This window comes from Limanda limanda, chromosome 2 (genome assembly GCF_963576545.1).
Source record: "Limanda limanda chromosome 2, fLimLim1.1, whole genome shotgun sequence".
NCBI lineage: Eukaryota > Metazoa > Chordata > Actinopteri > Pleuronectiformes > Pleuronectidae > Limanda > Limanda limanda.
The window spans coordinates 25,590,290-25,602,433 of record NC_083637.1 but is presented as its reverse complement, the minus strand read 5'-3'; the positions used below and the strand labels follow the sequence as shown (position 1 = coordinate 25,602,433).

The following is a 12,144-nucleotide window of genomic DNA, read 5'->3' as shown; positions in this document are numbered from 1 at the left end:
GATGTCACTACGCGTCATCGCCACCCCCCTTCTTTTTCTCTCACACACACACACACACACACACACACACACACACACACACACACACACACACACACACACACATTGATAGACACAGACAGACACACACACACACAGAGACACATAGATGGACCAGAGGTTACATGCGTGTTCTAAATTGTGATAAGTTGCTGTTGTTATCTTTGAAATATGGGAGTTTGTTAAGATGATGAATCATTAAATAACACTAACTTTATTTCACACACACACACATAGACACACACACACAGAGAGACACTTTGACACAGACACACACACACATAGAGACAGACATACATAGGTAGACCGCAGGTTGTCCATGTATTTTCTGAATTGTGATAAGTGCTGCTGCTGTGTTTACCTTTGAAATATTGGAGCTTGTTAAAATGATAAATCATTGAATAACATTATAACTTTATTTCCCCTTTTTAATAAATACTTTTGTAATTAAAGTATCTGTAGTCTGTGATTATTTGTGCATATGTATGTGATTGCAGCTGGATTATGATCGCCTGTGCTCGAACTTAGAAGCCTTCACTGTTTATTAAGTAATCGTTAATATTAAAATATTGACATATTAATTTGACATTTATCATTATGAGACTGATAATTATAGCTTGACATCGTTGGTCCCTGGTAACCAGGGTGGTGCCCCCCTTTCTCAATTATTAATATAGATAGTATTATTCTTAAATTGATAATTTTATTGTTTTAGACTAATTATTTTCATTATTCTTGGTTGATAACCTTATCATTGTTAATTGACAGCTTGTACTTTCTAATTGATAATTCCTATTTTCTCATTAGTGGTTTTATTGTTATTTGATTACTGATCATCTTCAATTAATAATTTAATTATTTTTGATAGATAATTTTTATTATTTTAATAATCCTATTTCATGATTATTAATAATTAGCCAACGTCAAGTCTACTCCTATTGCACAACATAAATGGTGCCCCCTGTGAGGCGATCTAACTCCAGCTGTATCATAATACTGTGTACAATAATCCAGATTCTTTTTTTCCAGAAATTTAATTTTTTTTTTTGAAAAATTTAAATTTTTTTTGAAAATTTGATTTTTTCAAAACTTTTGCTTTCTCTCATTTGGTATTGATCATGATTCGTTGTTGAAGAAGAAAATAATTTTGGAAATTTATTCTTCTTTGCAAAGTTTTATTTTTAATTCATTTGAACTTTTACCAAACCGGTATACCAGTGCCTGGTGTATCCGTAATTGGCTGCAGATTGCAATCGGTGGTTGTGTTCTCGAGGCACAAGAATCATAAATAATTTAAGAAAAGAGAAAAATAATTCTAGGAATTTATTTCTCTTTGAAAAATTTTATTGTAATCCCTTTGCATCTGTCCCAAGCAGGTATACTAGTGCCTTGTGTATCCGTGGTTGGTTGCTTCTAGCATATAAGTGGTTGTGTCATCTCAATGCACAATAATTATGATTAATCTTTGAAGAGAGACATAGGTTCGAAACTAATTTCTCTTTGAATTTTCTTTATTCTTAATTCCCTTTGCTAAGCAGACTTTTGTGTAACTATGGTTGGTTGCTGACTGCGTTTCAGTAGTTGGTAATTTTTATAGGAGATTTTCTGCATGCTTTTGATCTTAAGGAGACAAACTAGATTTGAGAGACTAGTTTTGAGAAGACTAGTTGTTGACCAACTAGGTCTTGAGGATTGAGCCACCGAGCTATCCTTCATTGCTACTTTATAGACACAGGGTGAAGCTCACCTGTGTATCTTGTTGTGTAGTTTTTAATTAAGTGTTTTACCCACTTTATCCAAGCAAGCTTGAGCAGTCCACCAGGTGCCTTTTCGCAGTCAGAAGATGAGTAGCATGTAACACCGTGGGGCAAGTGCTCCCACAGGACCAGAGGTCCTATTAGAGACTGTAGCCAGTCTGATTAATTTTTTTTCTAATGATGCGGTGAGTGAGTTGAGTGAGTATGAAATAAGTACCTGCGATCGTAAGATCAAGAACTGTCCATGCACTCATCAACCCCACTGGCCCGCATCCGAAAATACCCCATGCTCTGGGTCAACTGACACTCCTCTACCAGCAGAGAGCCGAGCTGCAGACCCAAGAACATGCGAAGGCGCTCATAGCCATGCAAGCAGCATGTCGAGCGGAGCAGGAGAAAAAAAAAAACTCCCACCTGCGGCACATCATCGAGACCCGCAAAGAACAGGACCAGGCGGTGCAGGAGCATGCGCAGGTCAAAGGTCAGCAGAAAGGGGGGCACAGTCAAACAGAGCTGTCCCCCCCTCCAGCTGAGATCCCTGATGACAGGGCCAGGAGCTGACGTCATTCCCGGTGGAGCCAGCGGAACAGAGACACTGGGAGAACAGCTGCGAGCACAGCTCCACAACCCTCATGCAGAGGGAGCTTTGCTCTGGAGAGCCAGACACACCCAGCAGTCCACCGCTCCGACCCACTCAACACCAAAGGGGGAGCAGGACTCAACCCCTAGACGTGCAGTGACCTGCGACCGCTATGAGGCAACATCAAATGCCTGTCCAGCGGACACACAGCATCCACTCCAGCCAGAAGGAACACATCCTGCACGGAGCCATGCTGATCCACATCACAACGACGGAAGGACTCCGTCCTGGAGGGCTGAAGGAGATTCCCAGTCTGCCACTCAGGCAGAGGCGCACCATGACTCACGGTCGCGTCCTGGATGGTCCGCCAACCCCGGTGCAAGAGATGGTGGCCACGAAGATGAGTACCGTGGCACATTCGAGTCAAAAGACACTGATGACTCAGCACCCCCTCAAAGAGAGGAAATCCGCAACCGGCGGCAAGAGCCCCTTGAAAAAGACATTTATCGCTTCGACCCAGACAACCGAGGGTGTAACGAAGACGACACCGTGGTTCTGGCAGTTCAAGTCCAACTCAATGTGGACCCGGCGCTGGAAGATGACAACTTTCCCCACGCCAGGATGAACCCCAGCAAAGAGAACCAGAAACAACGACCCTTCCAACAGGGTGCCCCTCAAAACCAAGGGGGTGAGGATTTCAACCAGCCCCACAAACAGTTTCGACCTCAGCACCTGAATCCCTCTCCACAGAGAAGTAGGGGCTGTAACCAAAGGAAACCTCATCAATACCAGGAGTATAGTGATGGTGACCGAAATCCAACACATGGGATGCATCCTGGCACAGAGGAATTAATACGGAGATGTGTGGATGAAGCAATGAGAGACATTGTGCCACGTGTTCCTCCAGGCTCCCCTAAGAGACCAGACACTGAACCCCGTTGGCGAAACTAGAAGCAGTTGCCCTCCTTCTCCACTCCTAAAGATGACTTCAATGACTGGGAAGGACCGAGGCGCTGCCAGAAACCCCCTCTCACCTCCACACCTGAAAGGGGGGGGGGAAGAAATCCCAATTTTAAAACAAAGACCGCTCAAACCACTCACTCCATCAATAGCTGCATGCTTTAGACCCTCTGTCAGTAAATCGTATAACGTATGTTCAGGTAGTGAACTCCTTAGACCTCGTTGAGGATTTTGAAGTCGTTACCACTACGGTTGTGCAGCCCTCACGGGTACAGTTGGCAATTCAGTCTTGGCAGAAAAATTTCAATATCTGTAGATTTGCAAACCTAGAAATAGGATTTACCATATATTCACAGATTAGCGAACAACAGAACGTGACTCGCCGTTCTAAATGTTTTGGTTTGACAGAATAACACACATGATTACCTCAAAACACCAGCACCTACTCAAACATTTTCTTCTGTTCCTTTTTCCACTTTTCTTTCATTTCACTCTTCACCGAAATTCATCAGTATGTTAACAATAACTGCCGATAAGCATTATGTGAAATTGAAATGTGCGCCGTGTTTTAGAATATATGTTGTTTAGCCTCTGTCTGCCCAGACAATTACCTCTCTCTGTTTAGACTCATGCCTCAAAGACATTTATGCCTCATGATGAACTAACTTTCAATGCTTCAACTCCACTCAAGGATTACCTCTCATGGATTATCACTGGACTCTCGACCCTAGCGTGCCCTGGAAACTGGGTAACGACCCACTTCCCAGGTCAAAGGGGGACTGTTGGGCAAGGCCCAGTGATCCGACTTAGAACAAAGGGTCGTAAAACCTTAGGCCAGGCTCGGGTAACCCCTAACATTTAAAAATCCAGCATGGGCCCTTATCTCCATGTGGCAAAAGATCACGTCCTGGTCCCCCACGGTAAGCCCGCCCCTGGGGGCCAAATCCTGACAACTCAATTGGCTGGAGGGCCACACTGACCCCTGACCCCTCCTCCCAGGGGGGAGTCACCTGAGACATGACTTAAAAGGGCTGAGCTCACAGAAATCTCTCTCTCTTCACTCAGATGCCCAAGCAACAACAGAACCCCTCCGGGGTTCTACTAGTTAACTCGGTATTTTTAAGAGACTCTCTTTGTCCTCCTATTTTCCACGCTGCTCAAGTTGTTTTCTGACCTCAAGAGGTCTAACCACACGACTCAGTAACTAAGGAGGCGATTAGACATCGAAACAGGAAGTGCCCCGCTGGACGGACTCACACACTTCCATAGACTTTATTTTTTCTTTTTTCCAACGATCTACAAACGGCTTCAAACCAGCCGTCCCCTGCAGAAGCGCGACGTTCATCCCGCTGAGGAGTAAGAGGCAATCCACTCCGTTCCTGTAAAACAGCACGTTCTCCGCTGTTACAGAAGAAGACGAAGTTTCATTCCGTCAAGGCAGCACGAATAATTCGCTCCCTTTTCCGGTCCAGCGGCCGAGCCAGGAGCTCCGCTCGTGAGAGAGACTACGTGATTCACTGGCCCCCGACACATTCGCGCCGAGGTGCAGACACACCGCGAGGGTGGTACAGTAAGACTTGATTATCTGGGCAGATGTTAGTTTTGATACGTAGCATATTATTTAACATTTGATTGTATTTGTTGCGAGACCGCTGAGTCTCATTGTTTTAGCCGGCTACGACGAGCCGCTACTTCCGGTTCATTTCCGGGTTTTGTGTTAGTGCTTGAGGCCGCGAGGAAAGCCTCCGCCCGCACTGTTAACGTCTGTGTGAGTCTGCAGTGATTTCACCGATCAGAACCTCGGCCCACAACGCTCGCTTGAGGGCTGAGGGGTGAATCACAGTTAACTCATCTCAGGCGTGTACTTTTAAGAGCTTCTTTGGACTCTCCTTACATGTTTTCTCATGTTCTCTCTCTCTCTCTCTCTCCTTCTAAACCGACCTATACACACTCCTGACCTGTATTTATAATACAGGTCATGTCACATAGTTAAATCTATGCTTAGAGAGGCTGAACACATCTGGAAACCATTCGGCCCCAAAGCCAAGCAGAGATAAGAATTCTCTTTGTCTAAAATTTCCTTTGTGTAATTCATGTGACGACCACTAGTGTGCGCTCCGGCCACATGGTGTCATTAACATAGACTCCATCTTGAATAACGCAAGTTAACCCACCATTTTGAGTCTATTATTGCCACGCCTCCGCTCTCTCTCTCTCCTCCCATCCTGGCTCTAAATTCATAACGGCTCCGCCATCTTGTTTTGTAGTCAATCCGCCATTTTGAGAGTTTTTAGGCCTTGATTCCACGAATCATGATCGGCCTCCATCTTAGATGTGATGTCACTACGCGTCATCGCCACCCCCCTTCTTTTTCTCTCTCACACACACACACACACACACACACACACACACACACACACATTGATAGACACAGACAGACACACACACACACAGAGACACATAGATGGACCAGAGGTTACATGCGTGTTCTAAATTGTGATAAGTTGCTGTTGTTATCTTTGAAATATGGGAGTTTGTTAAGATGATGAATCATTAAATAACACTAACTTTATTTCACACACACACACATAGACACACACACACAGAGAGACACTTTGACACAGACACACACACACATAGAGACAGACATACATAGGTAGACCGCAGGTTGTCCATGTATTTTCTGAATTGTGATAAGTGCTGCTGCTGTGTTTACCTTTGAAATATTGGAGCTTGTTAAAATGATAAATCATTGAATAACATTATAACTTTATTTCCCCTTTTTAATAAATACTTTTGTAATTAAAGTATCTGTAGTCTGTGATTATTTGTGCATATGTATGTGATTGCAGCTGGATTATGATCGCCTGTGCTCGAACTTAGAAGCCTTCACTGTTTATTAAGTAATCGTTAATATTAAAATATTGACATTATTAATTTGACATTTATCATTATGAGACTGATAATTATAGCTTGACATCGTTGGTCCCTGGTAACCAGGGTGGTGCCCCCCTTTCTCAATTATTAATATAGATAGTATTATTCTTAAATTGATAATTTTATTGTTTTAGACTAATTATTTTCATTATTCTTGGTTGATAACCTTATCATTGTTAATTGACAGCTTGTACTTTCTAATTGATAATTCCTATTTTCTCATTAGTGGTTTTATTGTTATTTGATTACTGATCATCTTCAATTAATAATTTAATTATTTTTGATAGATAATTTTTATTATTTTAATAATCCTATTTCATGATTATTAATAATTAGCCAACGTCAAGTCTACTCCTATTGCACAACATTAACTTGTTGCCTTTATGTCTTCAGACTGTTAATTTAACGTCACACAGTAAGAAAATAAAAACGAATCCAGCAGCTACTCACAGTATCCACAGCGAGTCCCCCCCTCAAACACGAAGCCATTAGGCACGGCCCCATAGCGACGCAACGCCGACAACGTCCACTGGCCAATGACGGCAGGAGGGAGACCTCTAGTGAGGACCAACAGGTTGTTGCACAGGTGGAGAGCGGCGGGGCCACTTTCCAGTTTGGTACCCGGTTCAACGTTGACACTGAATCTGTGGACTGCAAGACAGAGAGAGAGAGAGAGAGATGGGAATACGTTTATATGCGTGTGTGTGTGTGTGTGTGTGTGTGTGTGTGTGTGTGTGTGTGTGTGTGTGTTTTGTGTGTGTCTGTTCAAGAAAACTCAAATATCTTTGATCACGAAGCACATCAATCACACAACAAATGTCATGTTGTACGTTACAACACATCAGGTGGGCTCAAGTTAACAATAATCATCATCATTCTTATTTTGGATGGATGGATGGATGGATGGATGGATGGATGGATGGATGGATGGATGGATGGATGGATGGATGGATGGATGGATGGATGGAGGGAGGGATGTGACATCAATGTTTTGAATAGTTCAGCGGAAACTAGGAAGTATGATCCTGTGGCTTTCAAATTGCAATGTAATATATCCGATGTATTGCGGACAAAATGCTCTCTATGACATATCAAAAAAACCTTGTGTGATATTCACAGAGATGCAGAAACAGAAGGTTATACAATTAAGAGAAAGGATGGAGCCTTGAATATAAAGGTGATTTTTGGAGGAGGAAGAAGAATCAGCTGTTCAGAACGTTGGTTGGAAATATAAGCACTGACATAACTATCCGAACACAAATACCACAATAAACAAGGTCCTTATTATTATGGTACATTATTTTCATTAATTCTTTAAAATCTTGCATCTAGTCTTGGAAAACACCAGTTATACCTCACAACCTGTATCAGGGCAACTCCATCTGAGTTCAAACACATTAATGTGAGTCAGTGTCTGTTGTTGTTTTGCATGACCTCATATGTCCTCCTGTTTCCCTGGGATCACCTCTTGCCACTGACATAAAGGTTGTGATGTGGAGACAGCAGATTGAGCAGATAGGAAGAAGAGGAGCAGAGAAACCAGAGATTGAATCTGTGTCTTTTCTCTGATCGCCAGCAGTGACCTTCACCGGCTCCTCCGTCAGCTTCACAAGCGTCAGAGGACGATCAACAAGCCAATCACAGTACAATGCATTTGGAATATTTACCTGATCACTCAAAGGCCTTTCTGTTGTAAAGGATGTTTAATCAACGAAGAATTGACATTATCATGTTCTAGTTACAGTTTATAGCTGGGGAAGTAATAATCTACAATAACAAGAGCATCATATTTGCTGATCACAGGGAAAGAGATGCTTATCTGTTGATTAACAACACTGAGTCCATTAAATCTGCAGTGCGAGCTGAGAATTGTCGATTCTTCAGACTCATGCTCTGCTCTGCACTTGGATTTAGATTTAGAAGTGTTCTAAAGTATAATCTAATCGACATCCTCTTCTCATTCACAACCACTTTAAACAAAGATAATGGGCCCTGTCATAAAATTACAGATCTCATATTACAGACCACCCTGAAGTGGGGGACTGATGTCATGGAAGTGCCTAAAACACAAGACATATTTGATTGCATTAGATTTGCCCTTGATTAGATTCATATTTAAAATATTAAATTATATTCAATCATTACATCAATGAAAGGACTCTCAGGTTGCTGGTCCTGCTGCTGATATGTAGTTATCTGGGATCCCTGCTGACACTTGCTGCAACCACACACACTAATCTGAAATTAAATCAGAATTAAATTGTCCCTCCTTCAAAGAGGTTACATTTGTTCTTTGTCTGATATTTAGCAGGGTTACACAAAACGACATGACAGAAGGTGGAAGGATACATAGATCCGGAAAGAACACATTGCGCAGTGTTCAACATTTTCATAGATTTCTCCGGAAATAATTCATGGATCTTAATGAAATGAATCAGACATGTTAAGGGGACTCATATTTATCTTGGTGCAGATCCAAATAAAAATCCAGATGAATTTAAATGTGATTTCCCACAGGGGGAAGTTGGGCTTTGGTGTAGATATGCACTTTAATAAGTACCATTCTAGTGAACCAGCACATAAATCCTTTGCACACAACGTCCCTGGAACAGCTACTCAGCTTTGCAACATCCACACAGTATCATAGCACTGACCTTCTCCCAGGCTGTAGCGGACATGGGCGTCCCAGGCCAGCAGGGCGTCTTTGCTGTTGAAGCCCAGGACCAGCGCCTTGGCCAGGCAGAGGATGGTGAGAGTGTAGGTCACGCCGTCGTAGCCGGGTCCGGGCTCGACACCGCAGATCCCCTGAAGGAGCAGATTTGAGGTTGAGTGGATTTGACCCACATTAAATTCTGTTGTCAGACGTCTGGATACTTTTCCAGCCGCCCGGAGGCGACAAACAGAAAGTGAAAGACAACAACACATGGTTTTCTCAGATATCAGAGTGTGAGCTCTGTGGGGAGAAAGTCGGACTCATGAATGTTTCAGCAGCTCTTGTGTCTCTCTGGTTCCTTTGGGCTCTTTGGTCTGACGCAGTTCAGGGCTGTAGGATCATAAACGCTCTTATGGATGTTTGAGCAGCCCTTAAATATGTTTCTTTCTTCTATCCCTGTTAAATATTTTGAAGATATGACTCAGGGGAAGATCAAGGGGTGTAATCTGAAATCTGACTGGCCCCTGAAGATCCCCTGCTCTCGTCACTTACTTACAATACAAACAATAAATATGACAATTTGTTAAGAATTCTTGTTTTCTGAGCATTGTTCCTGAGCAGGAAAAAATTTCTGAATATATTCAATGATGAGTGGTTTTGAATCAGAGCTCACAGTGCACCAGGAATGACTTTAATGTGCAGCTTACTGAATCAGGAATAGTGTGTGGGTGTTGGACATATGATTGGCCCCTTTGTTTAAATTGTGGCCCCTGACTTGGAAAAATCGTACCACTGTTATGACCATGAGCCCTTTTCTTCTTTGTTCCTTTAGAACTGTTCATAGTCTCACATATCAATGTCTGGTTAGAGGAGCTACTTCACACTGCAGCTGACAAATGTTGCTGCTTGGCAATTAGCCTGATACCACCCACCTTATGTCCCTCTCCATGTGGCAGGGACATTAGTAGAAAGCCTGAGGTGAAGCATGAGACACAGCACCACTACAGAGCTGAGGGGGAAAACAACCTGAGCACGAGATCCGAGGCAGTGAGCCTTTGGTGCGCTGCAGCTGAACGTACCTCCAGTGTTACATTGAGCCTCTCCTTGTGGCCACTGCCCTTCCGCTTCTTCTTCTCCTTATACACCAGCAGCGACAGACAGTCTGAGACAGACAAACACACAGGCACTGAGCTGTTAAAACTGACAGGCTTAGAGGTCCATTTTGTGATTAATAGGAGAATGTGGAATAACAAGTGTCACTTTTTGTCGGTAATCCTTCCTGTGTGATTGCCAGCGTTTATGGCACAGCTGTCATAATAACAAACCCTATAACAATGATCCACTGGCACAGCTGATGATGAAAGTCAAGCCACAAATACACACACACACACACACACACACACACACACACACACACACACACACACACACACACACACACAGACACAGACACACACAGACACACACCCCTAGCCCCACTCCATGGCTCCATGACTTCAGAGGATATTAAGTTGACTTAAATTGATTTCCTGGAAACTTCCATATCTTAACTACTTCAACCCTAACCCTAACCCCTAACCTAAAAATAAAACCTTAACTAAACCCTCACCCTAAACCTAACCTACACCTTAACCTAAACCTAAACTTAAACTAAAATTAAACCTAACCTCAACCTTAATCTAAACCTCGTCCCTAACCTAACCCTTACCCTAAACTTAACCTAAATCTAAACCTAGACCTAAATTTAACCTTAAAATATGTCTTCAAATGAAATGATTTGAATTATGCGGACTTGACAAGTCCCTAATGTGACTGTCTAAATAGATTTGGGTCTCCACAAGATGAGTAATACCTGGGCACACACACACACACAAACAGACACACACACACACACTCACACACAAACACACACGCACACACACGCACACACACACACACACACACACACACACACACACACACACACACACACACACACACACACACACACACACACTCACACTAGAATACTTTACATTATTCCCATCAGACTTGGCAGTTTCTCCAAGGACACCCACAGCAGCAGTAGCCAACAGCAGGAGCCATATGTTCATGTATTCTGAGACTCATTCCTCACATCACAGCATCTCAAGTGAAACTCAAATCAGATTTAGAGACACCGGCAGTTCTCTTACTCTGCAAAGCTTGTTTACTGAAGGGAACTTTATTAAACACCCCCAGTGTCACAGTTTATGATCCTAGTTGGAGGGCTTACAAATAATGAACCTTCAACCAGGGTGGCACTGACAATGTGATTTAACACCCAGACTCTTCATTTGAAAGGGGACAACAGACAACACCCACGTTTTGTCCGCAGCCTGTAAAGGTGAATCTGAACTCAGCTTTACTTTTCATTCAATCGATCCGTTCAGCCGAGGTGTTGCGTAAAGTGTGTTGGCGCTATTACGCGCTGGCGTGGCGCACAGCCAGGAACTCAACTAACACTTTGTAATTAGACATTAACGCTGACCGACACAAATGAATGAATCCATGTTTGCACCGCTGAGAAGAGGAGTATAAATAACATGCACGATAAGAACGGATCATAAAAAGAGGTAGGAGAGGTTTGGCACGTGTACCTGCGACCGGAGAGGGCTTCCGAAGCACGACCCAGCGAGTCTTCCACTGGGGAGAAGTTCAGAGGAAACAATAAATCACAAAGTTCCTCCGGACACACTGGGAAGTGGAACAGGTTTCCAAGAAGTTTCAAACAACAGACAAAGTGCTGGAATTCACCTTTTTCCCATCTCTAAACTTGACTTGTCCCTCCGCGACAACTGTATCCGTCATCTTCTGTCATGGTTCCGAGCAGGTGTGTGTGTGTGTGTGTGTGTGTGTGTGTGTGTGTGTGTGTGTGTGTGTGTGTGTGTGTGTGTGTGTAATGGAGAGAGAGAGAGAGAGTGAGGGTAGGGGGTGTACATTTCAAAATAGCCCCCCACAGCTCCGGCCCCTCCGGCACCGGCACAGCGCTCTCTCACTCCCCGGTAGAGAGAGCACCGGGGTGGGCAGAGAGGCCCCCCCCAGTCAGGAGCTAATTCGATTAAACGCGCATACCTGGCGCACCTGAGCTGTGAGCCGGGTGTTAGACTGGGATTCATACAGACTTAATACTAATCACTGGAGCCTCGGCACTGTCTGTGTAAATGAAGTCTGCATTAACAACCAATTACTATTACTAA

At 43.4% G+C, this 12,144-nt stretch overlaps 1 protein-coding gene across 1 annotated transcript in view; it reads right to left on the bottom strand.

Moving 5' to 3' along the window:
• The window catches only part of dok7b (docking protein 7b), a 41,568-nt gene extending 29,808 nt beyond the window's left edge, over positions 1-11,760 (bottom strand). Inside the window, exons 1-5 of the mRNA XM_061083573.1 lie at positions 11,702-11,760; positions 11,545-11,590; positions 10,006-10,088; positions 8,928-9,078; positions 6,724-6,924 (exon numbers count right to left, since the gene is read on the bottom strand). Coding sequence (XP_060939556.1) covers positions 6,724-6,924; positions 8,928-9,078; positions 10,006-10,088; positions 11,545-11,590; positions 11,702-11,755 — 535 coding nt within the window. The 5' untranslated portion in view covers positions 11,756-11,760. The remainder of the gene's footprint in view (positions 1-6,723; positions 6,925-8,927; positions 9,079-10,005; positions 10,089-11,544; positions 11,591-11,701) is intronic.
• Between the last annotated feature and the right edge of the window lie 384 nt (positions 11,761-12,144).